The sequence below is a fragment of the Phoenix dactylifera genome, unplaced genomic scaffold, assembly GCF_009389715.1.
Source record: "Phoenix dactylifera cultivar Barhee BC4 unplaced genomic scaffold, palm_55x_up_171113_PBpolish2nd_filt_p 000207F, whole genome shotgun sequence".
Classification (NCBI taxonomy): Eukaryota; Viridiplantae; Streptophyta; class Magnoliopsida; order Arecales; family Arecaceae; genus Phoenix; species Phoenix dactylifera.
The window spans coordinates 24,210-51,934 of record NW_024067723.1 but is presented as its reverse complement, the minus strand read 5'-3'; the positions used below and the strand labels follow the sequence as shown (position 1 = coordinate 51,934).

The 27,725-nt window shown below is 38.9% G+C and overlaps 1 protein-coding gene across 2 annotated transcripts; it reads left to right on the top strand.

The window, feature by feature from the left end:
• On the top strand, nucleotides 1-27,320 carry LOC103719059 (protein ENHANCED DOWNY MILDEW 2). 2 transcript variants are annotated; one of them, XM_039117359.1, is made up of 19 exons: nucleotides 1-864; nucleotides 956-1,052; nucleotides 2,432-2,482; nucleotides 2,625-2,782; nucleotides 5,123-5,219; nucleotides 5,333-5,431; nucleotides 8,938-9,185; nucleotides 9,294-9,383; nucleotides 9,548-9,961; nucleotides 10,389-10,442; nucleotides 10,554-10,698; nucleotides 10,793-10,894; nucleotides 13,331-13,423; nucleotides 14,255-14,296; nucleotides 19,824-19,934; nucleotides 26,036-26,107; nucleotides 26,227-26,345; nucleotides 26,455-26,518; nucleotides 26,623-27,320. In XM_039117359.1, exons 1-19 carry the CDS (start codon nucleotides 458-460, stop codon nucleotides 27,166-27,168), a joined length of 3,009 nt encoding a protein of 1,002 aa, XP_038973287.1. In that variant the 5' UTR covers nucleotides 1-457; the 3' UTR covers nucleotides 27,169-27,320. The 2 variants fall into 2 exon arrangements, with proteins under 2 accessions (XP_038973287.1, XP_026665046.1); XM_026809245.2 differs by lacking the exon at nucleotides 10,389-10,442 and having other exon boundaries at nucleotides 2-864.
• Nucleotides 27,321-27,725: the final 405 nt, after the last annotated feature.

The window sequence follows — 27,725 nt, the reverse complement described above, 5'->3', positions numbered from 1 at the left end:
GTTCTTCTTGAACTTTTTTTTTTGTACTCGATTTAAATCACTTTTTACATGTTTTATCTTGCGTTTATGGGACTTTTTTAGGTTTTTCTTTTCTTTTTCCCTTCGAGCTATCGTAGTTTCCGGACATTTTTTTGGTGCCTTTTCTCCTCGTTTCCTATGAGATTTAAGAACTAGAAGCTGAGCTTCTTTCTGAAATTTTCTTGAAAATTCTATCAATTTTAGTTTCTCTGCAGTAGTTATGGTTTATCTACTCCAAATCCATATTTTTGAAACATGACCACGGTTCTCTCCAAAAGAAGGCGAAAAAAAAAGAAACAAGAGTTTGATTGACGAAGATTTGTTTTACGAAAGTCGGAGTATAATCATGTTGAAGTTATTTAGAGGTTTGATTCTTGTTGCATTCCTCGATCATCTTTTCTGATTTCTTGTTTATCCACGTTAGGTTTTCCGGGTAATCATGTCATTTTCAGAAGTTGAAGATGAGATCGTGCCACAGTTCATCAGAGACTATCGCTTTGTCGATGAAAACAAGACGCCGATCTCGTTCTCGGTTCTGCCTTCCTGGTGGCATGGAGCAGAGAGACCCAACACCAGTAGAGGTCGAGTTTTCTTGCGTGGCATTGCCGACGGCCACCAGGTGGTCTATAAACAAGTGACTTCCTGGAAGCTTGGGCTTGAAGGGGGTAAGCCTGAGATTTCGGTGCTGACGAAGGAAAATGAGTGGATAAGGCTTCTCAAACCAAGGGAGAGCTACTTGGAGACTGCGAGGACGATAATGATCACTATACATTGGCTTCACTTTTTAAGAAGGAATCCGGGAGCTTGTGCAAAGAGTGTTTGGGAACATCTATCCAAACTTTTCCGGTGGGGTACAATTTGAGGGTTCTTTTTTTTAGTATTAATTTATTTTAGTGCTCTTCTCTGAGATTGTTGATGGATGGCTTGGAATATGCAGTTCGTTTGAGGTCAGACCTTCTGAGAATGACCTCAGGGATCACACCTCGTTGATCAAGCTGGTTGCAGAGAGAGACAACATATTATCAAACTCTCAGGTTTGGATTCCAGTTGCAACATATGTATGATTTTATATATGGGATGAAACTACTGCGTTATATTGTATCAACAGTTTATTATGAGGAAAATTAGGCTGTTAGTCATGCCAATGGTGACTAATGAGTGGCTATTAATTTCTAGCATCTTGTCAAAATGGCCAGGTTTTGAATTGGATCTCGGATTAGTGAGAGTTAATAGCTCTTTTAAACACATGTAAAATGTGATACCGAGTAAATAAATTCATATGAGGTCCAAATCATCTTGACAGGCTTGTCTTTCTGATGTTTTTTTAGGAAATTGAGACCAGTGAGTTGTTTATAATCAGAGCTTTAGTTATCTGGGATGTTATTGCTTATACAGAACCAGCAAATGGGTTACACAATCTGATATTATAAATCTATATGCTATTCAGTGGTATCTGCGTTGAATTTGTAAGTTATAAGCACAATTTTGTTTCTCTGCGGAAATAGTATATAGGTGATAGAACTGGAATGCTCAACAAGCATGAGGAGTGAGACGAGTTAAGTGAATGGGCTAGTTCTCAATCACGCTTCTTACACTTGAAGTTTATTCAGATTTATCTGCAAAAGGTTAGATATATCTTGCTCAACATGCTTTCACTGTTGCAAAGATCGCCCTCTATTTTCTTAAAGAATGCCAAGAAAAGTTGACGATGAAAACCTTTTGCCAGTGAACACCACTTTGTCCTGACACACACCTCTGTCTGTCTCTTGACTGTCTCTCTTCTTGTTTTATAAATTTTATACTGCTCAACAAGCATGAGGAGTGAGACGAATTAAGTGAATGGGCTAGTTATCGATCACACTTCTTACCCTTGAAGTTAATTCAGATTTTATCTGGAAAAGGTTAGATATATCTTGCTCAACATGCTTTCACTGTTGAGAACATCGCCCTCTATTTTTCAAAGAATGCCAAGAAATGTTGACGGTGAAAACCTTTTGGATGTATCCACCAGTTAACACCACTTTGTCCTGACAAACACCTCTGTCTCTCTTGACTGACTCTCTTCTCGTTTTATAAATTTTATACTGCAGTTTCTGATGTGCTAAACGCATGAAATCATCTCGTTGATCATGTTTTAGGTTGTGTCAGACACATGAGGACTGACTTATATTTAGAAAATATGCACTTTTAAGCTTTCGAGTTTCTTGAATTTTAAAATGCATGCAGCCAAGCACACTGCTGAGGTTTATTCTAGTCATGTACCTGGATGTAACTACTGCACCTTCCTAATTTGACTTTTGCTAATAGAATTAGTTTTCTTGACACTATATGATATGTATTAATTGCTATGATTCATGCTTATGTAATCATTACATTGTCATATGTATTTCTAATGAAGATTTTTTTTGGATAGCTAGTGGTGGCTCTGAAGGAGAAGCTAGGGAAGAGACTAATTTCTGCTGTGGTCAGTTATTTTATTTAGTTTTTCCATGTCACCTTAATTATTTCTTCTAACATCCTTCTAAGATATTGCATAAAAAAAATGATGATATCATATTTATAGTATAAAATTGGACATGAACATGACTGAAGTGCTGTTTTAATAGGCTGTTCAAAGCGATCTAGATGACAAAAAAGAATTTATTGCCAATGATGTTGAAGTGGACGAGGGCATAGGAGATGCTGATAGCGAGGAATCCAATGAACAGAGAGGGTTATTTGATTCAATATGTGCCATTTGTGACAATGGTGGCGAAATTTTGTGGTTTGTATTTTCTTACTGCTCTAGCAAGTTAAGACTCGTGCCTAATAAGGCATATCTTTATGTTCATTTATAAAATTCTTTTTCATCTTGTGTTGGTTCTTCTACTCTGGTGAAAGAAATATCTATGAGATTTAACACATACATATTTTACAATAAAATGTAAAAGAAAAAAATCTTGAAAGGATCCTAAAAGAAGAAAGGCAATGTATACTAGAAAAACAAGTGAATGAGAAATATTTCCACATTTTCCATACAAATCTGCTCTCTCAAGATCGTATTACCAATGACTGCATCCTATGAAAGAATGTCCATGCCTTCTTTGTGCCCCTAAATGCAGAAAATCCATACCATGACCATAGACATGAAGTCAGTTTGAATGTCCTGCTCCGTAAATCCTTATCATTGCATTCTTACCAAATCTGCATCTTACATTATTGGAAGCCTTTTCAGATTTCTTTTCATGCTTTCCAAGTTCCATCCTTGCCTTTATATAGTACTTTTTGTTATCATTCAACAATAATTTGATCACAACCCTCTCTTCAAGCTTATATGCTGATCTTTCTTTCCCATCATACCATCAAAAGTGGTTTTCCCATTATAAACTCTTTTATTCCTGTCATTTCCTGATTTCTAAATCCATAATAGAATAAATTTATCACATTAAACTCATCATTTTTTTCCTGGGCGTCCATTGTATTTACTTGGTCTTTCTTTGTTTTCCAGCACTATTATGATCCATTTTGCAAAAAATTACATGGTTGTAACTCTTTTAGGTTATCTCTCTTCTTTGCAAAAATTATTTCTAGGTCCTTGACTGTGACTGCACTTTAGCAATTAGTCGCTAGCCATGTTGTGTTTGCTTCTTAGTCCCTGGTGTATACATGCCTATATTATACATATTAATGCCTACTTGTGCCTGTTTTGTATGACTTGTTTCGCACATATGCTAGGAAATAAAAGTTAAATGGCAGTCAAAACAAGGGACTAGGGAGTAAAGTTTTGAACAATATGCTCTATTTGTCAAATTGCAATTGAAGTAGGGGCAACAATGTAATTTCCCCATTTTCTTATCAGCGTCCTTTGTCTCCTTTGTATTTCCAATCAAATTGTTTTCTGGATATTTTGTTTTATTCAAATTGAATTTTTGATTCTTTACATATTTCCTTTATAACTCCAATTCCACCCAGCCTTTAGTTGTTTTTTGCTGCATCAATTAAAATGAGTGCCATTGGCAATAAATATATACTGTGGCTCAAACAACTAAAAGTTAGCAAGCAATAAGATATATGGTCTCAGGATTAATACTTGGTGATCGTTGACTATTAGAAAACCCTTGCCACAAGTACTTAAACACAAGTCACAGCCAATGGTTAAAGAATCTCATATCATGTTTGTGTTGGTTAAAGGATGGCATACTACATGTGCTGTGCTGCATTGCACGGATGCTTGCTACGTACTATCATGGAAGGAAATGCAAGTTGTTGAAGAGATTTGCAATTGGCATGCTTAGTTATGCTATTCTGATAGTTTTTGAATATTGATTATTTTCAAATGCCTATGGAATGTTAAGCATAAAGACAGGTTTTAGTTCAGCGTACAGAAATCTGGGATCATAAGCCTGTGCTAACTATTGTTTACTATTTGCGTATCCCTTTGTTTCAGGTAACCTCTTATATAGGCAATATGATGTAATTATGTTTTAAATAGCAAAACAATGTTAAAATTCATGATTAAACTGCATGGAGATTTGTAACTGTGCTTAGAAAACTGTCATGGTATTCTGAACATACTGCAAGTATTTGGGAAACTGATTTAAGGAAGTATTATCAGAGAAGTTTCAAACCATATTGAGTTGGAAGAGAATTATTTAAGATGGCCAGGAGGAGATGAGCATTTGCTGCTTCTTACAGGTCTATACCCTTGAGTACAGGCTTGATAGGCCTTGATACGTGTCAATATGTAATGATGTGGCCTGATTAGGACGGTACATAGGTATGCATTCCTCTATTGTGGCAATGACCTGCTGGCACAATAAAATACTGTTAAAACAGTATATTGTGGATAAGGATTTGATTTCCTGATCATCACAAGTACACAGTATAGAGATGGCCATCAAGGTTATGCAAATTTTAAATATTTGCTTGTTTTATCATTGTATAACATTCTCTTTAACTAAACTTTCAAGCATTATTAAACGTATAAGCTGCTTAATTTTCTGCTTCTGTTTGATGCTGGGCATGATCACTGTGGAATTGATGCGTGGTTATTTACTAATACTTATTGATGCTCTCCCTTCTATTTTCTGTAATATAAGAGAAATTTGTGATATACCTATTGCAGCTGTGAAGGCAGGTGCCTGAGGTCCTTTCATGCCACTAGAGATGCAGGCATTGATACAGATTGTAGATCCCTTGGCTACTCCAGGGCTCAAGTAGAGGTACCTCTTCATGAAATGTGCAATTTTACTCCTGTTTTAAGCTTCTTCTGAGGTTACTGGTTTGCTTGCCCAAATATGCACTTATCTTTTTAATAATCTTTGGTCCTGTGCAGGCAATGCAGATATTTCTATGCAAGAATTGCCAGTATAAGCAACATCAATGCTTTGCCTGTGGAAAGTTGGGTTCCTCGGATGAAACAGCTGGTGCTAAGGTTTGAAATCTTCAACTGGAAATTAGTCCCCTTACACCTCATTATTGTATTTCAGGTGATAGATTTGTTAAAATTGATCTGTCAGAATTTTTGGAAAATCCAATTGTGCACTTTACATTTATTAGTTTATGCATAAAGTTGTTCTCTTTTGTAGTTTCAAAGATGGTTCAGGTCAATAGCATAACCTTTTAAGTGTACATGTTTTAACCATTTAGGCTTCTCTTACTCAACAAAACACCAGGCATGTTTTGGTCTTGCATTAGATTCTTGTACTGTGATGAATAGTATTTGTTACAGCACTGCACTAAAGGCCATGCAAGCATGTCATAATAGTTTTCATTTACATGCCTTTCTTATCTATGTTTGCATTTGTGTTCATATGTGTGTGCTACTGAAGATAATATCACCACGATCACAACCGCCAAGCATTAACCCATTTATCTGGTCTTTACTTCAAGAATCATATATCAATACTTTATCTTTCTGTGCCACTTCCTTCCTGGTTGGACCTTTGTGAATTTTCCCTGAAATGCCTGTTTAGGTTAAGCCTTAACTTTTCTACTGTTGGAGCATCATCACATATCAGGGCCCTTCAGCATATCATGGCTTTTTTTGAGTTTTGACTTCCAATTTACAATTTTACATAGACAAAAGCCTTAACCATCTCTAAAAGCTATGAATGCATGAAATTTGTGTTTGTTCTGATTTTTATTTTAGTGATCACAGCATATGCTTTATGTTTTTTGAACTTACTCTATTTGAGCTGATTACTCTGTCTTCTTTTGGTTCTGATTGGCTTAGTAACTTATGGCTAGGCTTAGCTGGACATTGAGATATTAACTCATGCATCAAGGGCGAGTCATGAATTCTATGACTTGTGATGCAAAAGACCAATGACTGTTATAGTGAATTTTGAAATATCACTTGCATAAACTTTTGCATTATTAAGCATGGTTGACTCTTTGTTACCTTGGTTCTCTATTTTAAGCTGTCTGGGAGTGTGGACACTTTTTGGACACTTGGATATGGCACAACTTGGTTGGACATTCCACTTTGAAATGACCAATGCTTGGTGCTTTTTTTGGAGTGTCATGTAGGGGACTTTTAGTTTTTATTGATGGACATTTTAAGTGAAATGCTCTTATGTTTTAGTATTAAATTATCAAGGTTTTGTTGGCTTATCGAGTGAAATGTCCTTATAGTTTTAATATAAAATTATCAAGATACATAAGCACATTGTGTGTTTAATATAAAGTTCTTATGATTATATGGATGCTTTAAGCAAAATGTCATAATGTTTCAAATATAAATGTACCATGATAAATGATGAATATAACTATCTTACCACATCTTTAGTAACTTTGAAGGAACCTAGCGAATAAATGAAACAACTTGCAAACTCATGACTATGCTATTAATTTATTTGTTAGATTTCATTTATAACTATACTTTTCTTTTTAACTTTGAAGTTTCTTTTCTTTTCTTTTTCTGAATAAGCATCAAAACAGACGAACATGTGTGCGAGGTGTCAAATACTAGTGGACCTCATATCAGTTTTTCGCTGAAATTGTATGATACCGAATGCTGGCAGATGGTGTGGGATTGCATCCCGTACTGCCTCACTATGCACAGTTGCTGGAAACCTACTAGAATGGTATAGTATTGTTGTATCATCTCATTTTGGTGGTATTCGAAACATTTTTGACATTCTAGTAGGCTTTTTGACATTTTTGACATTCGCGTGTGTATATTGTGTCCCTGTGCCTGGATTTTTGTAGGCTGCCATTTTTGACACCCGAGGACATTTAGATACTTGTGATATGGCTGCTTTCATGATTAGTTTATCTCCTACTGTTACTATCACTTGTATTATTGTTGCATGAATGGGGTGAATTGATCGGGGTTAGAGCACTTAGGTAGTCAATTATTGGACTAGTGGTGGTAATATTGCAATTATTGTTTATGTCACATATTTAAAATGAGTTGCCTTGTTTAATACATTCCTTAAAACATTTTTCAGCTATTTTGAGCTTCAATGCTTTTCACTGTTTGATGTTTAAACATTATTCAGAAGTTGAAAATTGTTGTCATGAGCTTGGGGAGATGCATATATTTTATCTTCTGCTGTGGTTGCGGGAAACTAACAATATGATGGATGATAAAGTGGAGTAAGAAAATCAAAGGTGGTTAATATTAATGGCTTTATAGGCTTTGCATTGCAGAGAATGATATTTTGTGGGCAGATAATCGGGTATTGGATCATATGCCTGTTCTGCAACTTTCAATTTTCAAAGATTTAGAGTGAGCAAAAAAGACTGCTAGATAATGGATTTATTTGTTATGTGGCGAGTTCTCCTTTTTGAGTTTCTTTCCATGAATGGCACTTATGGCATCTAAGCAACTTCAAAGAGAAGTTGGTGGTCACCTTTTTGAGGAAAGAGTGGAGTAAATATGCAAGTTTGTTTTATGAGGTAAGACGATACTTTGTGGAGAGTGGACTGAAGGTCAACAGAAATGAGACTCACATTTTGCATTTTTTTCCTTTTCCTTCTGTTCTTCTGATGGTCCTGAGGACCTCGATTGTGTTGCATAGGTCGAATATTTATGGTGTCTCTGAAAAACATAATTAGCTTGGACCAATTGCAAGTCAGAGTTCCACTCTTGAATAATATGTGTGCTGTATGCTTGAAAACTGGGTAGCATAAGTTAGACATTTGCTGAGATCTTACAAATGAAATGGGGTGTGCCTCCATGCTACTTCTCCAATTTTTCATTTTATTCGTGTTGCTTAAAAAGATAAATGGTTTCTAGTCTCTACTAGTTTGCATTCCATTCTAAAAATAAGGTTTTGCTCTGACTTATGGTTGCCTTTTTTTGTGTAGTTCTCTTAATCCGAATTGCAGACATTCTCCTCTTCATTTGTCATATTTAAAACTGTTTTAGTTTTTGAAATGTAGGACTCAACACACGGGAGTAAAAACAAGTCCCCTTTTATTGCTTAAGGATGCCTCTTGTTGTTTACACTGACAAAATCCATAAAAAGAAACATGTGAAATTAAATTACCTTACAACAATGTATTTGTCATCCTGATTTTATTTTTGATCTTGTCTTATTCTTACTGTTTATTTTAAGAAATTTACTTCTTGAAAAACATTGAATAGCAATCACTACATTCTTGTCCAACCATAGAATATTTGCTGACTAATATTTATGTAGATCTCAGTTTCTATTAAGGTTCATGTCACAATAATATTTGTCATCGTCATCATCATCATCTTCTTCTTCTTTTTGTTTCCCCATTTCCAAAATACTATCTAGTGTACATTCAAATCACTGTATTATGTAGCTTTCTTCTTCTTTCCCATTCCAAAATACTGCTTGGTGTGCACTCAAATTTCAACCCTTCACTGTGGTTCTAACATATTATGGATTTGTAGCTCAACCTTCTTTGTCAATTTTCTGCTTTATATTTGTTATAAAATGTGTGCTTTCTGTCTGTTTTTAGGTGTTTCAATGTGTTTCTGCAACTTGTGGTCACTTCTACCATCCAAAATGTGTTGCGCGATTACTTTTTCCTGAAAATCAAGAAGAAGCAACCGAATGTGAAAGAAAAGTTGCGAACAGGGAATCCTTTACATGCCCTATTCATAAGTGCATCGTTTGTAAACAAGCAGAAAACAAAGAGATCTGGGAGCTGCAGTTTGCACTGTGTAGACGCTGTCCGAAGTCATACCATAGAAAGTGTTTGCCAAGGTACTCACAAATTCTTCTCCAATTTTCAATTGTTCTGTAGCCGTGAAGCATTTGATAAGTAAAACTGTTATGTTCTTCTGTTGATCATATTCTTACTGCATTAATCAGGAAAATTTCTTTTGAAGGTTCAGAGAAAAAAGGTGTCATGCTGAGGGCTTGGGATGGTCTTCTCCCAAATCGTATCTTGATTTACTGCCTGTATGTTCTCATTTCTGGGGTTGCTTGTTGCTTTTGTGCTTGTGCATTGCAAATGTTATTGTTGTTTGGGATCTTATACATGCTACAATCAGGTACTATTGTTTCTCACTGGTTTTGTATGAACGTTTGAATGCTAATACTACTGTTATCTTTGTTTTGGCCAGGAGGCATGAGCTTGATAAAGATCTTGGAACACCCATACGAGACCGTATCATATTTCCTGAAGTCATGGAAAAGAGAAAAACAGCGGATGAACCAAAAAAACTTGAGATTTCGTTGAAGAAAAGGAAGCTCTCTGATGACTTGCCTGAAAAGCTGCCTTCTGAAAATTCAGTGAAATTATTTGAAAAGCTTTCTTGTGCAGAAGATAGTTATGCTGCAGGTAAAGCTGGGAGAATTGATGCAAAGCAAATGGTAGGCCACAAGAAAAAAGTTGATATTTTTAGAAACACAGAATTGGACTCAAGTAAGGCATTGAAAGTGAAGGGGAAAGCTCCAGCGTCAGATATTTCTCCAATCTTGACTGGAGAGAAGTTTCATAGCTCATTTCCTGTGATAGATGGTGTAACGAAAAGAAAGTAAGGTTCTACCATATTAAATTGTAACTTTTGTACCTTGTGAATTTCCTAGCCCCATATAGGGATGACTTAAAATAGTCTTCAACTTGATATTAAGTGAATTTTATGCTTGAATTCAACAACTTGGTGAATTTGTTGCTTGATAGTACTTCAGTCTGTAGTATCTAGTCAGGTTGCAATGAAATTGGGTAAACTTTTTCATTTGATAAATATAATTTGATCATCCCGTGTTTGCAGCCCTTTACCCTGTTTCAGAAGGCTATAAACTTTCATAGAAGTATATTTATTGAAAAATGAACTATATGTAGAAAAATGAACTATATGGCTATGTACATCATTAGTTTGTTAAGTATTTCCATCAGTTGTAATTGGAGAAAAAAATTTGTATATACTTTGGATTTATCTTCTAAATCTACCTTCTTACTAGGCCGCTAAATCAAGCCATGAGCAAGCAGTGCTGTTGCTGCTTTCCAACAGTTCAGTTATGTGATGTTCTTTCTTAATGCTAAATTTGATTCCTTATTTTATTTTTAGAGCATGTGTCTTTCAATTTAAGCTCCTGGTGTATTTCATCACATATGTTCAAATGCAGGCTTGTTTCTTTAATGGAGGAGGTATCATCCACATTAACACTTGAAGATGTTGTAAAAAAGCACTTGACACCATCAACTCATTCATACTCTGCAAGGCACATTGACAAGAGCATTACTCTGGGAAAGGTGGAGGGTTCTGTTGTGGTAATCATCCATTACAAATCTGAAAAATTGATATTTGAACTTTTCAACCTGGTGCTTCATGATTGTGACTATCTTTTAGTTGCTTTATTTTCAGGCTATTCGAACAGCTTTACAAAAACTAGAAGATGGTGCGAGCATGGAAGATGCCAAAGCTGTATGTGAACCTGATGTAGTCAGTCAGATAATTAAGTGGAGGGTATGTGTAGATATTTCTCGGCAAACCTTGTTTTTGAAGCATTATTGCTACTGAACTTCACAATTAGCTCTTTGTTTATTCTTAGAAAAGCTCTTGTTGAGCCTTTTTGTTGTCAACAACTATACAATTATTTCCACATTGTGTTGGAAAAAGCTCTTGTTTTTGCATCACCACCTGTTGCTTAATAAATTAAGCAACTTCTTTGTTAACAATTCAAAACCATTAGGCTCTCTGTACCCCAGTTGCATTTACATCTTTCATGTTTGTTGCCAAATTTGTTTCTCTATTTAAAGCTGGTGTATGCACAACAACCATATGGTGGAGATTTGTGTATGGGATCATCACTCAGAATCCTTTTATGGTAGAAAACTATATGTACTTAATTTCAAATTATTATTTTTCCTGCTGTTGAAGTTTGAAACAGGATCACTATTAATGGGAGCTTTATATTGATTCTAAGAATCTAATATTTACTTCTCAGTCTCTGCTATGGGTGGTACAATAAGAGGATTTCAGTGAAGAACATGTGAATGTGTCAGTAAGCCACAGATTAGAAGGAAGGCTTGCAAAATTCTGCTTGAGCAATTGGGGTTGAATGTTTTGATGCCAACCTTTCTGAGGTTAAGGTCAGTATGTGAGCACGACACTTGGAATTTTGCTAGATGACATTTCTGAGGTTAAAGTTTGGGCAGGGCCTGAAGTGTCCTCAGTAATCCTCTTGATGTGGAAGGTGATATTCTTTTCATTGAGGATGCCATATATCGCAGGAGAGTTTAGTTTTGTTGGCTAGGATGTGGCATGCATCTGGAGGTAAATGACCAAGTAGCTGAGTGATCTTGCATGAGCTGACCTGCATGTTGCTCTTCATCCTACAAGCGCAAAAGATTTAACAAGTTGACGAATGAACTTTTTCGTAACAGGTAATGCATTGCAGGCCATGGAGCTGTTGGGGTTTAGTGTTAACTCATAAGGTTTCATGGTTAACTGACAAGAGAATTCTGCTTTCAGCATTTTAAGGAAGCACTTATTAATGGCAAACTATGGGAGAAGAATTTTTACTTGGAGGCACACTTTCCATGGTTGATTTGAGAAGCACGCTCTTAGATGTCATTAGCCCCATTTGTTAGGCCCAAATAAGTGTATGGGGGTTTTATGGATGCTTCTTTAAATTTTGATAGAATGGCTTAATTAATTGGGTTGGGGTCATGCTTGGGAATTTACCATGTTCCTAATAGACTTGGAAAACTTTTACATGGGATGTTTTCCTCAAAAAGTGATGTTACTTATTATGTATGTCTTCCACATATTTAGATGAGCAGTTATCAAAAAGTGATGTTCCTAAATATGTATCTCTTCCACATATTTAGATGAGCCATTTTCTTCAAAAAGCGATGTTATGTATTAGGTATCTCTTCCGAATATCATTATGTAGCCTTCTCTAATGGTGGTAGTAAAATAGTGTTTTTATGAATTCTTTTCATTTTTTTTTGGTTTGCTTAGTGTGTCTGATGCCCATGGCTCAAACACTCATCATATCCATGTACGTGTTTGCACAGAAAAGGTAAGAGAAAAATGCAAGTAAATCATTTTCTTGTTTTTGAAATTAAAATGGAAAAAGTTAAAGAACTGCGAGAAATATATGCGTCATCATACTTCATGAATATCCAAGGCTTGGCAGATCGGCTTTTGATTCCTGTTTAGGCTATGCCCACCAAGTTTTGGTTTCAGCAGTTCAATATATCTAGCTCAAGTATGAAAAATTAGAAATATTAGATAATATGAAACAAGAGGAAAATAGAATACTTGCTGTCAGTAACCATTTATTGTTCAACTTCAACTTCTTTGCTTTTTTTGGTTAATTAACTCTGTGCTTTGATTTATGCACCGTGGAAGACTTTAAGGCATATTTAGGTGTCATAATTCACTTAATCAATGCAATCTCGGGCTTAAATTTGCCTTACATTTGCTCTTTGTTTTTGATTTTTATACTTTTTTTTCATGTCTATTCTTCTCGTGAGATTCCTTTGTTGACTCAAACTTTGATTCCTAGTTTTGTCCTATTGTGGTTGGAACCATCATCAAAGAAACAAGTAAAATAGTTCACCTTTGGGAGTGTGTCTCTTGGCAAGTAGTTCAGTAATGAAATTTCATGCATTTTCTGTCTTACTTGGCGTTGATTGTATTTTTAAGAGTTTTGCTGGTTAGATCTCCAAAGCCCTTCCAGATAGTCCAATTTCAGCTTTTTGGTTAGTAGTTTTCTATTTCTGCATTTCTTGCTCTTCAATCTTTTTTCCCTATTCCATGCTTTTACATCTCTTTCTATCCAGAATGTGGTAATAATTTCAGGATGTGGCATTTTTGGGTGTACGTGTAATTACCATATCTGCAAAATAATTTTTGATATGTTTTATATTGGAAATTGTTGTTTCCCTGTAGAATCACCTCGGAGTTTATCTCGCACCATTTCTCCATGGTATGCGCTACACGTCTTTCGGACGCCATTTCACAAAAGTGGAGAAACTTAAGGAGGTCTGTGCACAAATTATAAATAAGCAACCAGCTAGTTAATCTTTTTTTTTTCTGTCTGAAAATATTCACTTTAAGTAAGGTGGTCTATGCATTTACTTTGGGTACTGATACTGGCTGCTTTTGAAGTTATATTTCGTTTTATCTGGTTTTTCTATGCTAAACAAGGGTACCTCCTCTTTCCCAAAATTTAATATAATTCCTGAGGACCTTTCTTGTTGAAAAAACTCTTCATTCTATCATGTCGGTCAATTTTTCTAGAGATATTCTTAAAACTTATGTTTAGTTTGGGAGGTGTCATTTCATTGTATCATTGGATTAGAGACCACATATTTCTTCTTGCAATTTTTCTTTGCCAACTAGCTTGACTAGAAGATTTATTATAGTTTTTTGGAATTTGGAACAGCGTTATAGATTTTTTATAGTTTTCTTATAGATTTATTATTTTCTAGAGTTATTATTGTTCTCATTTCATCTGACATTCTAATGAGGAATGATGTTGTTTCTGGCAAATAAAATATTTTTTACCTTGTTAGGTTTTGCATTCACTCTTTAAAGAGCAGATTGTGTTTTTATTGTTTTTAAGAGTCCAATTAAATTATAAAAAATGAATCTTCCTGGATCAGTACATACTGCCCCATTTAGTACTTACATATTCATGCTGCATGCTCTCAAGTTAGATGCTTTGTGCAATTTGCATAATTTGTAGGCATTCTAATCAATGAAAAGTGCTGATATCTATATACTGTTGTTCTACCTGTTACATTTCATGATTCGGGGACTACTTGTGTAATCATGATTACTGACACTGATAGGATATGTGCTGATATGCAGATTGTGGATATGCTTCAGTGGTACGTAGAAAGCGGTGACATGGTAATAATTTTATTCGATTCTTGCGATCTTGTTTTTGTTCTCAGGTGATAGGACCTGGCTTTGAATTGCCATTGATTTTGAATGCAAAATGTGTAACCGATTAATAACTTTTGGGGTATCAATGCAGGAGAAGAATCTTTCTTGTTGCTATCTTGATATTATTTTATTTGCAGCGCCTAGTTATATTGTTTGATGTTTATTGTTGCATAAATTGGTTGATTCAGAGGGTTATGACTTCTGGTTTTTGTTTACATTTCAGTCTGTAGGAGCCTAAAAAATATCATAGGAAGTTTTTGCAGGAACAGGCTGAAACTGAAGAAAGAATAGAAGGATGTGCGAATTAAATGACAATGAATCCCAAATGCTAAATAGAAAGCATGATTTCCATTTACAGAAAATAGATTTAGGAAGATAGTTTATGGCACCTGTTGAATGTAACTTTGTAATGATCTTTTACATTATGGCCACATAATATCTATATTACTGGTGTTCATTTTGTGGCTTGATCTTCTTTTTTCTAGTGGCTCTCCCATTTTAATTTGCACTTGGGACTTGAATTGGGTGAGCATGGTTGTATGGTGGCATAACACTGTACTTGTAAATGGCAATGACATGCTTAAGCACTGTAATTGCTAATCTAACAATCAATAATTTTGTACCTAACAATGTTGAATTGTTAAAATTATATGCCACTATTTTTTGGATGAAATTAAGCTTGCTTGATTTGAAGACCCTATATTGGCGAAGTGTCAATGCTTTTGCAATCAATCGTTGCTGTAGGTTGACCTGCCAAATATTGGATGTTAGCCTATATTCAATTTGAATCCAATCCAGTTAAGCTATATTGCATCAACAATATCAAATGGAGCAGTTAGATGATGACTTGAACTGATGACCTGGTATGGTCCACGGATTAAGCCTAATAGTTGAAAAAGGTTCAGTCTAGTACTAAACGAACCTTGTGTGTTGTATAAATTATTTTGCTCGTTAAATACATTTATGCTTTATATTATCAATATAATATTACTTGTTATTTTTATCTTTAAACCCCATCCTCTGCCTTTTCCTCTTATCTACTTGTTTCTTTGCTCTCTCCTCTTTGCATTTCCTCGAGCACAGCCTTTATGCTACTTTGTTTGAGACCATCACCTACCAGCAGTCTTAAACTAGGACGGTGCTTCTCTTCCTCCCTTTTGCTGACACTTTGCTTCGCTTGCCAGCTTCTCTCCCATTAGCCCTCTCTTTGCCCTCACCACTTTCCTTTAACTTGTGCCATCACCCTTACTGGAACACCAACCATCTCTGCCCTTTCTTTGCCCTTGCTGCTAGCTTCACCCAAGCTGTGCCTACTGCCATTACTCCTCTTCATTGACGTCTGCTGCCTCCTTTGTCTCATCTTTATCCTAACTTTATCTCAACTTTAACATATTTGGGATGGAATTAGATATCAATCTCGTTCGAGGTGAGCTCTGGATTAAAATGGTGGCTTATTCGATCAGGTAGGTAAGGCCTAAAATATTTTGTATTGAGTTTGACTTGGCCATGATCAAATCTGAACCAACATGTTGACATTTTTAGCAAGAAGGTTTTAAGTCCTGATGAAATGGAGGCCATCCTGGCTGTCAAGAATGGGATAGGGATGAGGTTGGGACTCCGAAACCTATCCACACAGGGAGAGAGGGAAAAAAAGGAAAGGAATGAATGCATGAAATGTGAAGCAAATGAAAAAGTGAAAGAAAAGAAGAAGAAGAAAAAGGAAAGAAAGTCAAGTAGGAAGAAATGAAAGAGAAAGAAGATGATAAATGAAAAAAGAAAGGAAGGGATAAGAAAAAAAAGAAGAAGAAAAAAGAAAGAGAGGAAGGCCGAAGAAAAAGAAAGAAAGGAAGGAATGAAAGATGAAAAGGAAAGCGAGAGAAAGAATAGGGGAAGAGAGATGGAGGGTATCTACCAAGATGTTTGATCGGGACAAGCCCGTCTCATAGTATTTAAAACCTTGCCTAGTGGGAGGGATGAAAATGAATTTTTTTTTCTCGTAAGTATGCTGAATTTGGAAAGGAGAGAGAGAATATATTTCATTGTGAGACAAGGAAGTGACATAGAACATGTATAAGCACAAGTTAGTGCTAAACAACATATTTGGGATTGAGTTTTCTATGCAAATGAATTCAATATTTACTACAATTATAATTAAATAGGATGATTGAATAATTGAGTGGTGTAAATGTTAAATATCTCATGAAAAATGGAGACTAAGGCTTCATTTGGCATTGATACAGGTAGTAGAGCTTTTTTCTATAGAGCTTTCATTAATAGAGTTTTTAATAAAAGCTAACTGCTATTTGTTAACGTTGTTTCTGAAGTGTGTGGAAGATTAATGTATGTCTGGTAACCACTGAGAAAATGCTTTTAGGCCTTGTTCGAGCTTACTTTTTGGAGGGGCCAAAAGTGCTTTTTGGAGCCGAAATACTTCTGGGCGTTATATAGGTGTTTGGTAAAGAACTTAAAATAGCTTTCTAGCTCTTAGAAGTTGAAAAATCTCATTTGGCAAAAGCTCCAATTTGGAGCTTCTCTCCAAGAGCACTTTCTGAAGCCCATTGGAAAGCTATGTATTGTCAAAATATCCCTAAACTTTACATTATATTATATTAATATGCAAATAATATTGTAATATAATTCTATTCTAATATTATACTAAATAATACATCACATTCATATATTATAATAATATTATACTATGTAATAATAATTGTGATACTTTATATCAATATATTATGTCATAATTATATAGATATGTTACATTGCATTATATTATATTATTGCAATATATTATTATATTATGTGATGTTAGATTAATATAAAGTTCGGCCACTACTAGTTGCTTACCCTTTTTGAAGTGTCCAATCAACTCCTAGATTCAGTTGGAAGAAAATAAATACTCAGACTAGAATAAATGCTAAGCCGTTAAACAACTATGGGGAACCAAGTTTCTCCTTCAATGTGCCAGTAGGGTAGATGTGAATGAAGTGCACTATCATACATTGAGGGTATTCTGATTTTATCCCTACATTGCTTTGCTTAACATTTCCTCCTTTGGTGCACGCTGAGTGATCTTCAACAATTGCTCCATTGGGAATATAAAGCCATAGTTGTAGATTAAAGCTAATATTTGGGCACTTTTAAAGATGTAGGAGTACTATAGGGAGGTAATGAAGCCAGTGTTGTGTCTTCTGGTAATTTTTACATCAAGCTAGATAGAAAATATGGTCAGAAATGATTTTTATTAAATAGATTTATTGGAATAAGAGAGGTTGGGCTTGGTATTTTAAAGAATGACGACTTGTGGATGATAACTGATATTAGGGAAAGATGGAAGGGATTCGTTGAAACATGAGATGTGATGCACACATCTGGTTAGAGATTACATGATTGAAACATCATATCATTAGAAAGAACTTGCAAGAAGGAATCTCTTGGCCTTCATATGAATATGCAGGACATGGTCGAAGAGCGACATCATATCATATGCTTATTGGCCTTCCCAGTATCATGGCATATCTGCATTAAATGGGAACATATATTTGTACTGTTTTTTGGTAATTCTTGTAGATGTGATGGTCTAGGGTTAGAAAAGTTGAGGAATTTAAATTTTAAGCTTATATTTTTGTGTTAGTTTTTCACTTTTCTGTCTTAGTGATGCTTGTAATAGTCCTAAGGGTCATTTTTTTTTTTTAAAAAAAAAATTCCTTTGCTTTCTGGTTCAGTTTAAGTTGTTAGGGGTTTTTTTCCCATTTGTTGAGATAATGAATAGATTATGGTCTGTTTTGGTAGAGATGGTCCAAGCTCTGAGATGATCGGGCACGACTTATCCATTTTGGCCATATAGGCAACAGATGTGGTTGCAGAGCTAAAATATCAAGTAAAAATATGAGCCCTTTGACCTCCGGCTCACTTTGTGGCCATAGGGGAGGCTACACAGGAAGCTATGGGAACAATGGAAGAAAAGAGAAGAAACAATAAAATAAAGAAGAAAAGGAAGAAAGAAATGCAAAAAGGATAAGGAAGAAGAGAAACAGATGCGATGTTGACTAACCCTGCCTCTCAGTTTTTCACTACTTCCTTTCTCATCATCAAAACACAGCTGTACTGCATTATACAGTTTCTGTGATCTGTTGAACTTATAATACAACTTGCTTAGTAATAAGAGGGTGTGTTAAAATGATGCATTGGAAATGTTTTGAGAAATTGATTTGTTGGTTTTTTTTTCCTTCTTTTCTTCTGTTTCGGGCTTGAGGAGTCGCCCTTGGATGGAGGATTTAATTCCATGCACAGATTTTGTTTCAAAATTTGGAACATAAATTAAAATTTACCAATTACTTCATGTATGAGTTGATCTTGAGATCATAACCTTCTGTGGGTACAGTTAATCAAAATTGGATCTACATGTATAAAACTAGGGACGAGTGAATGCCAAATTGGACTATGAAAGAAAGCATTGGCAAGTAGATGGGGATTCTGGTTTTCAAGACAAACTGCTTGGATGACGTTTGATTACGTGACAAAATGATTCAGGTAGATGAGGATGTTCCTGTAAGATAGAGTGAATGAAATAAATATGTAGCCTTTGCATTTTAATATTGTTATTGAATACCATTTGGAAAAAGTAAACAATTATATGACAGATTATTGATATAGGTAAATTTTTGAGTAGTGAGATGGGCCATGAGGTCCAAGACATACGGTGAAGATTGTGCACGTGTAATATTAAGGTAATTGTATGGAAAAAGTGAGAGGCTGAGGGTTTTAAGAGTTAGCGCCAATTTAAATGTGGTGCTGTGTTTGAGATGGTTGCAATTCTGAACAAGTGGAGCTTTGGATAATTTAGGCCTCGGTGAGGTGGGGTTCTAGAGTGCAGCTTGAAGCATGGGAAAGAAATAGAGAGGACCATAAGATTTGTATGAAGTTTGCTAGAAATAGTTGAAGATAGTCTGTGATTTGGTGGATTGGCTTTGGATGCAAGTCATCAAGGAAGTAGGTCCATAGCTGACTTTGGTGGATAACTCTTGTTGTTTGTTCGTTTGCTTGCTTTTGTTCCTTTTAGTGGTAACATTAGAAAACTCCTGAGACTGCATGTTAACACTGCTGATGCTCAGTTGAATATGTTTCATCAGAACTCATGTAAATATTATTTCTTTGTTTGGAATATTTATTTATTCTTTAGGAAATAAGGTAAAGTCAATGTTAATAATTTCTTCATTGAATTTTGATGTGCGCATTTTCAATCTATGAGCTTTTTGTGGATACTGTGCACAGCCCTCTGTATTGATTGACTAGTTTTCCGGCATTTTGGTTCTCTTTCGTTTTTGTAGTACAACTCAGCGGTCGTGTGGTGGATGGGCAACTTAATGATTAACAAATACAATTTGCATGCGAGATCTGATGCAACTCTGTTCATAGAGAGCATTAGTGCAATTCATATTATTTTCTTTCTTGTTTGATTCTTGATTTTCTTATTTTTCTTTCACTGCAGATAGTTGACTTCTGCTGTGGTGCCAATGACTTTAGTATACTAATGAAAGACAAGCTGGATGCTGTTGGGAAGAAATGCTCATTTAAAAATTATGATATCATGTCACCAAAGGTAGTGAATGCCTTTTGTTCAAGCTGCTTTACTTCAAATATTCTTCTGTGGATCAATTATTTCATGTAACTTAAAGATAGAATATATTTAGGTGTTTATTTGCTTATACTATTGATTTTGTACTTGGTGCTTGTGCACTTGTGCTAATGTATGAATGCAAATACTAAGTGCGTATCGAAGATCAGGAGCAACTCAGTACGAAAAAATTGTTTATGGAACTCTTTGCACTTGAAGGTACTCTTGTCTGAGTGCAAAATGAATTTGCTTGTAAGACTACTAGTTATGGAAAATGTGGTTTTATGGGACATTATGGTTGCAATTTGATCCGTGCCTTACTGAAGATCTATCTATTTTTTTGAGGACCTTGTAAGGAACAAATGGCAATGTAGGGTCCCTACAGCTTAATCCAAATTGATCGGACAACCTTGGAATTGACAGTGAAAAGTAATCCATGTAGCCAGCCCCCAAATTGATAGAGTTTCCATGATCTTGTCTACTATTAAATTAGATTGATGGCTATGGTAGATATAACACTCTTAGTGTAAGTATGCTGGACATAGTATGCTCATCTTTGTAGTAATATGTACATTATAAGGCTTGTTCAATGACCTGTTGCTGCTGGCGCTAAACCTACATATTTTTCATCTGTCTCATCTCCAATGTTCAGATGTTTCTGTGCCTTTATTTTTTCTATATACTTCAAAAATTTCATACCTTTTCTTTCTGCTTGAAAGTTGTCAAAGGGCTGGGCAGGTCCAATCAGCTTAAACAGCTTGCCTGAAAAAAAAATAAAGTGCTCAGAACTCAACCAACTGGCTGGATCCATAAGTCGAAGTTTTAAGCTCTAGTTAATTCTAGTTATGCCAAGTGATATTAATGGACAATTGCTTGACCTGTTTCTGAGCCCAGCCCAGAAACAAAGAGCGAATGTCTTGGTTGGGTTTGGTCCTGGTATGTTTAGGCTGATTCAGACAATGCTGAGCTTAGTGCTTTCATCCCAGAAAAAGGCTTGGGGAATCCTTGGCCTGGGCCTTGCTGGTGCAGAGTGCAGACTTTTGACACCGACTCCTGCATTTGTCTGTTGAGTTTTCTTTTTCTTCTTTCGCCTTGTATTTCTAGTAGGATATGGTGATATTTATTCTTCGAGACTAGAAAGGGGATAAATGGACTGTTGTTTCTCTAGAACTTTTCTTTTTACAATTTCCCCCTTTAGCATGTTGTACTAAAATTTGTTTGAATTATTTTTTTAGGTTGTTCTTTCACGTGGTAGTGTCAGACACTTCCTTATACCATATGCAGGAAGTTTTACGTTCTTCTGTGGTGTATCAGATGCAGGAACAACATTTTTTACATGTTACCTTAGTTACATTGCATATTGTTGAGTTGAAGTCATTTTTAATGGTTTATGTTCCCTGTCTGCTCGTCATTTCATTGATATATGGAATGTAGATAGTTGAAAAGAATTGGTTGTTTACATTACCTTAGTTACATTGCATAGTATTGAGTTGAAGTCAACTTGAATGGTTTATGTTCCATCTGGTCGTCATTTCATTGATATATGGTGTTGTGGTTCAAATTTGGCCTGAGGGTGACTATGCCGGAGGAGTTGAGGGAGCAGCTGGTTGTTGGAAGAAGAAGATGGAGGCCACCTTCTGCACGACGGCGGCGGACCTACACAAAGCCTCATTGGTGTTTCCGGTGAGAGCCCTCCGACGATCAAGTTAGAGGGGTAAATTTGGTCTAGCCAAAAGTTCCTTAGAAGTTACCTGACCGAGCTATTTATAGTCCCCGTGGAGAGGCTCAGGTGGCAGAGGTACTGCTCGCCCTCATCATGAGGGGGCGTCTCTGAGCCGAACGGCGCGCAACTTAGACTGGTTGGTGGCGTGTGGTGCTGTCCGTTCTCGAGAACGGTAAGATGTTGGCAGTCACAACAGGATATGGCCGGAGTAGTCATGGTGCCGTCCTTTGACTGTCGAGGGCTAGCTATCGAAGCGTGGTACGGTGGTTCTGTAATGTACGGCCCCGTAGAAGGGTGTAGGCGCGCACATGGGTACGGTTGTTGGCGAGGCCGAGCCCATTGAGAGGTCGCATCATGCATTTGGTGAGGTCGGCCAGACAGGTGCTGGGGGTTGCTCGGCTCCCCGGGTTCGGAGGTGTGTTTGGTGGAGCGCCCCGAGCTCGAGGGTCGAGGCGCACTGTTGAAGTAGGCGCCCCGAGCTTGGTCGGGGCGGGTTGGCGAATATTGGAGGCATCCCGAACTTAGTCGGGGGAGTTGGCGAATATCTGAAGCCAATGGAGCTTTCAGCAGAGTTCGAAGCCGAGCTGGCTCTGGGCCGGACCAAGGATTCAATCGGTAGGTGTTGGCATTTATTGGGCCAAGACTAGGCGGCCTTTTAGCCGTGGGCTGGACGATCCATTTCGCCCCCCATCATTTGCCCTCCACTTTTGAGGTCGAGTAACCCTTCAGCTCGGCTGTACTTTGAGGTGGTGGGCCATCACCTCGGGGTCTATTCCTGGCATGTCGGTAGACGACCAGGCGAACATGTCCGTGTTGGCCTGGAGAAACTCAATCATATGGGCTCGAGTCTCCAGGCTTAAGCCAGATCCGATCTACACAGTCTGCTCGGGTCTGTCATCCCTCAAGGGGATGCGAAGGAGAGGCTCGCCCGGCTCGCACTTTCAGCCCCTCAATGGGCAGTGCTTGAGAAGGGAGCTCGGCTGGCCGCTTGCCTTTGAGCGCAGTCATATAACATTGTTTTGCAGCTGCTTGATCCCCCCGGACCTCGCCGACCCCTTGGCTTGTGGAAAATCGCATCAAGAGGTGATAGGTTGATACCACCGCTCGGAAGGCATTCAGCCTTGGTCGACCGAGGATGGCATTGTAGGTCGAAGCGATCTGGACCACAAGAAAGTTTAACTTCACAGTACTTTCGCGGGGCGCACTTCCAACCGTGACTGGTAAGCTGATAACCCCTTCGAAGGGTACAGAGTCTCCTATAAACCCAACCAGGAGAGTGTTCATTTTTTCAAGCTGCTCTCTGGCCATTCCCATCCTTCGAAAGGCATCATAAAATAAGACATCTGCAGAGCTTCCATTATCTACCAGAACTCTTTTTTACATCATAGTTCGCGATGGTAAGGAAAATCACTACAGCGTCATCATAGGGGATTTCGACACCCTTTAGGTCCTTGTCGGAGAAGGAGATAACCTCCGTGGTGCGCTGATGTTTTGAAGGGGTTCCTTCTCTTCGGCCCGACACCTTAGGCACTTTGGATTATCCTCCGCCAATGGTGTGAATAACACCTGCAACAAGGCATCTATTTCTTTGCCCCTCGGGTGGTTTGCGGTTCTGCTCCTCGGGTGCCCTTCTTTCAGGTTGGCCGATAACAAAACGACTCAGCCGTCCCCGGCGGATGAGCGCTTCAATTTCGTCACGGAGCTGGTAACAGTCCTCCGTGTCATGGCCATAGTCTTTATGGAAGCGGCAGTACTTGGCTGAGCGCTTCCGCGGTGCTGAAGACCACATCTTCGGTGGGGGTCGGAGGTAGCCTCGACCCTCAATCTCCAGGAGGATCTCAACTCGGGTGGAAGTAAGGAGGGTGTACCTCCCGAACTTCGGAAGGAGAGCATACTTGTTAAACTTTTGAGCAGGAGACCTCGGGTTAACCGGGCTCTTGGACCGAAGAGGATTCATCTCATGCCGAGGAGATCGGCTCCTTGGGCGGGAGCGCTCCTCGAGGCACTTTTTCTGCATTTTGGCTGGCTGCTCGGCCGCCTTATGCCGAGAGGCCATGGCTTCTTCAGCCTTGGCATACTTTCGGGCTCGGGCCAACATTTCTGCAAAGTTGGCATGGAATTTTTTCTCGATGGAGAAGACATGGCGATAGACTGATTAAGATCGCGAACCTCCCATGTAGCTGAGGTGAAGTGATCGATGTAGTCTTTCAGAGGCTCCCCTTCCCTCTACTTGATAGCAAAAAGGGAGTCTGAGGTCCGGCGCTGATGCCGGCTGGCAGTAAAGTGGGTAGCGAGTTGCCTTCCCAATTGTTCGAAGGAGAGAATCGAGCTGAGTTTCAACCCGGAGAACTAGAGGCGAGCTACTTTGCGGAAGGTTGCTGGAAAGGCCCTGCAAAGCAGGGTATCTGTGGCTCCTTGGAGAGCCATGAGAGCCTTGTAGCTCTCCAGGTGGTCCAAAGAATCGGACGAACCGTCATATGGCTCCATTTGTGGCATCTTGAATCTCTGGGGGATCGGCTCGTCTGCGACCGATCGAGGGAATGGAGACTCGGTCGTGAAGTCGACGTCCGCGTCGCGCCTGGGAGCCTGGTCTTGGAACGTTTGGATCTGTCGCTCTAGCTCCTCGACTTTTCTGTTGAGTCCCGACGTGGATACCATCGCCTGTGGTCGGCGGGGCCTCTTCGGCTCTTGGTCAACGTTGCAGGCGCCTCGACATGGGGCAGACCCTGCCTCCAACGATTGCTCCCGCGACCGGAGGGTTAGACTTCGGCGCTGGCTTCTAGGATGATGACGGCGCGGGGAGCTCTCCCGGCTTGGGGACCGAGCTCGATGGAGGCTTCAATGACGGCGGGGCTCCCTTTCGCCCGTCGTACGCTGCCTAGTAGGGGAGCGAAGCCGCGGGTGGCATCCCGTGGACTCACACCCACGAAGAGGGGGCGCAGATTGGGCCCCACTTCGTTGTAGACCCTGGACGGCTGCGGTTAGTGTTTGAACTTGCTGAAAGAGCAGGTCAAATCGCTCTGGCTGGACTTGTGGGACCTGGTCCGCTGCTGCAGGTACTGCGGGGAGTGGATTTTGACGAGAGCGGCCAGGTGGCGAGATCCGGCTGCTCGATGCACTCGGAGCTCCGTGACTCCTTAGCCTCATGATCACGACTTAGATCCTTCCTCTAGCGCCAGAAATGTTGTGGTTCAAATTTGGCTTGAGGGTGACCACGCCGGAGGAGTCAAGGGAGCTGCTGGTTGTTGGAAGAAGAAAATGGGGGGCCACCTCCTGCACGACGGCGACGGACCTGCACAAAGCCTCACCGGTGTTTCCGGTGAGGGCTCTTCGACGATCAAGTTAGAGTGGGATAAATTTGGTCCAGCCAAAAGTTTCTTAGAAGTTACCAGACCGGACTATTTATAGTCCCGATGGAGAGGCCCAGGTGGCAGAGGCACTGTTCGCACTCATTATGAGGGGGCGTAGCTCTGAGCCGAATGGCGCGCAGCCTAGGCTGGTTGATGGCGTGTGGTGCTGTCCGTTCTCGAGAACGGTAAGGTGTTGACAGTCACAGCAGGGTATGGCCGAAGTAGTCATGGTGCCGTCCTTTGACTATCGAGGGCCAGCTATCGAAGCGTGGCACGGTGGTGCTGTAATGTACGGCTACGTATAAGGGTGTAGGCGCGCATATGAGTGCGGTTATTGGCGAGGCCGAGCCCGTTGAGAGGTCGCATCATGCATTTGGCGAGGTCGGCCAGACAGGTGCTGGGGGTAGCTCGGCTCTCCGGGTTCCGAGGTGTGCTTGGTGGAGCGCCTCAAGCTCGAGGGTCGAGGCACACTTTTGAAGTAGGTGCCCCAAGCTTGGTCGGGGCGGATCGGCGAATATTGGAGGCACCCCGAACTTGGTCGGGAGAGTGGGCGAATATCTGAAGCCGATGGAGCTTTCGGCGGAGTTCGAAGCCGAGCTGGCTTTGAGCTGGACCAAGGATTCAATTAGTCGGTGTTGGCATTTATTGGGCCAAGACTGGGCGGCCTTTTAGCTGTGGGCTGGACGATCCATTTCGCCCCCCATCATATGGAATGTAGGGAATTGAAAAGAATTGGTTGTTTACTTGTTAGGCATACAGTGAAGCTAGACTTTACATGATTTAAATGTTCAGTTCAGACTGGTTAACTGCATTGAATATTGAGTCAAATTCCTGCAAAATTAGCAATTTTACTCTCTTTCATCATTGAGCTGGTTTGAGGTGATTACTGTAGTATTATTTTTGCTTTCGAGTATTTGTGTAAATTGAATAAATATGAAGTGGACGAGTTTATGCCGCTTTAATATTTTCTCATAGTGAAAATTGAAATTGAGACTTATAAATGTTATCTGCAGAATGATTTCAATTTTGAGAAGAGGGATTGGTTTACAGTGCAGCTAAATGAGTTACCTGCTGGGTCTAAATTGGTATGAAAATATAAGCTTTTCATGTATGTTGTTATTTAACTTTTTTAGTGAACTGCCTATGTAATTAAATAGTTTTATAACCAAAGATTTTATATTCTCATTTCATTTATTTCTGACAGATCATGGGGCTCAATCCTCCCTTTGGGGTCAAAGCATCACTTGCCAACAAGTTCATTGACAAAGCCCTGACATTCAGACCAAAGCTCCTCATTCTGATTGTCCCCAGGGAGACTAGAAGGTATTCAACTTCTGGCTGCCTTCTGTCCTGCTTTTACTAGTTGGAATGACAATAAATGGTCAAGTCTGTGGTTGATATGAAATACTTTGATGCTTTTTAATCTGGACAGAGTCGATAAGAGAGATCCAAGATATGACCTAATCTGGGAGGACTCTTTTAAACTTTCAGGGAAGGTACACTCGAAATCAGTAGTTGATCCTGTATACTCATTTAAGTTTACCTGGGTCTTCTGGGAAGAGCCTCCATTGGCGAGTAACTTGTATTTTCTGTTGCGCAGTCCTTCTACCTACCTGGTTCTGTTGATGACGATGAACAACAGATTGAACAGTGGAACTTGAGACCACCTCCCCTCTATCTATGGAGCCGCAGTGGCTGGACAGAGAGGCACAGGGATATAGCTATAAGGCATGGCCACATGTCCAAGGAACATGCTGGGTCTTCTGATGAAGAAAGTCAAAAAGATAGACCAGTAGATGCTCCTCCCGCAGAGCAAAATGAAGAGAGAGATTCTGCTCCAAAAGAGAGAGAGCATGAGGTTAAGAAAGATTGCGATAGTTCTTCAATAAACCCCGTGGATAGGTCCCAAAGAAGAGAATCAAACTGTAATGACGAGGTATTGAAGGGAATAGAGAAAGATGATCTGTCAGATATGGGCATTTCACCTCCTGATAGGAATGATTACCCATTCCCATTTGAAAACCAACTTCCATCCATTTCTTCTGGAACTCTTTTAGATAGGGCGCCTTCTGGCTTGTTCGACTTCGCACTTTGTCCAGAACCCCCGTCATTCGACCAGCGTTCTTGTGGTTGGCTTGATGACTGATGGTACATTTAGATCGTTTTTTGTAGACTCGGCATGAATTATAACCATCTATGGTCACACGGTTTTGGAGTTTGTTACACATTGCACAAACACTTGTAAATTCTTAATGAACTTCTTTTTTGATATTGTTATAGTTATGAGGCTTATTGGCAGGTTGGTTTGTTGTAATGCGTTCGTGCTGTCGGTTGGGACTGCAATGCTAATTTTGTGATGGCGCAAAAGTCTGGCACGCTGGGTGTCGATCATCTATAATCCCCAAGACCCCAAGGATATATTTTTCTTTTCTTTTTTTTCTTTCCAAATCTTAAAACCAGTGTTACGCACCAAAAAGAAAACCACATCCTTCGGAAGGTTTTTTTTCTGTTCATATTTTTCCTTTTTTTTTAAAAAAAAAAATTGTGGTTTACTAGCTGGTTGCCAGTTGTTGCAGCACTGGCGTTTCAGGTATCCATGGCTGAGATGGCATCCTTCGAGAAAAGTCTTTTGGGCAGATTTCTGGACTATGAAAGGTCAAATAGATCAGGCTGATGGCAGGTATGGTCCATAATTTGCTACGG

Bases quoted from the DNA above. Each gene is read 5' to 3' on its own strand.
- LOC103719059 (XM_039117359.1), top strand. From the start codon at position 458: ATGTCATTTTCAGAAGTTGAAGATGAGATCGTGCCACAGTTCATCAGA. The intron at 865-955 runs GTGGGGTACAAT...TGGAATATGCAG, and splicing joins CATCTATCCAAACTTTTCCG to TTCGTTTGAGGTCAGACCTT. The intron at 5,432-8,937 runs GTTTGAAATCTT...GTCTGTTTTTAG, and splicing joins ATGAAACAGCTGGTGCTAAG to GTGTTTCAATGTGTTTCTGC.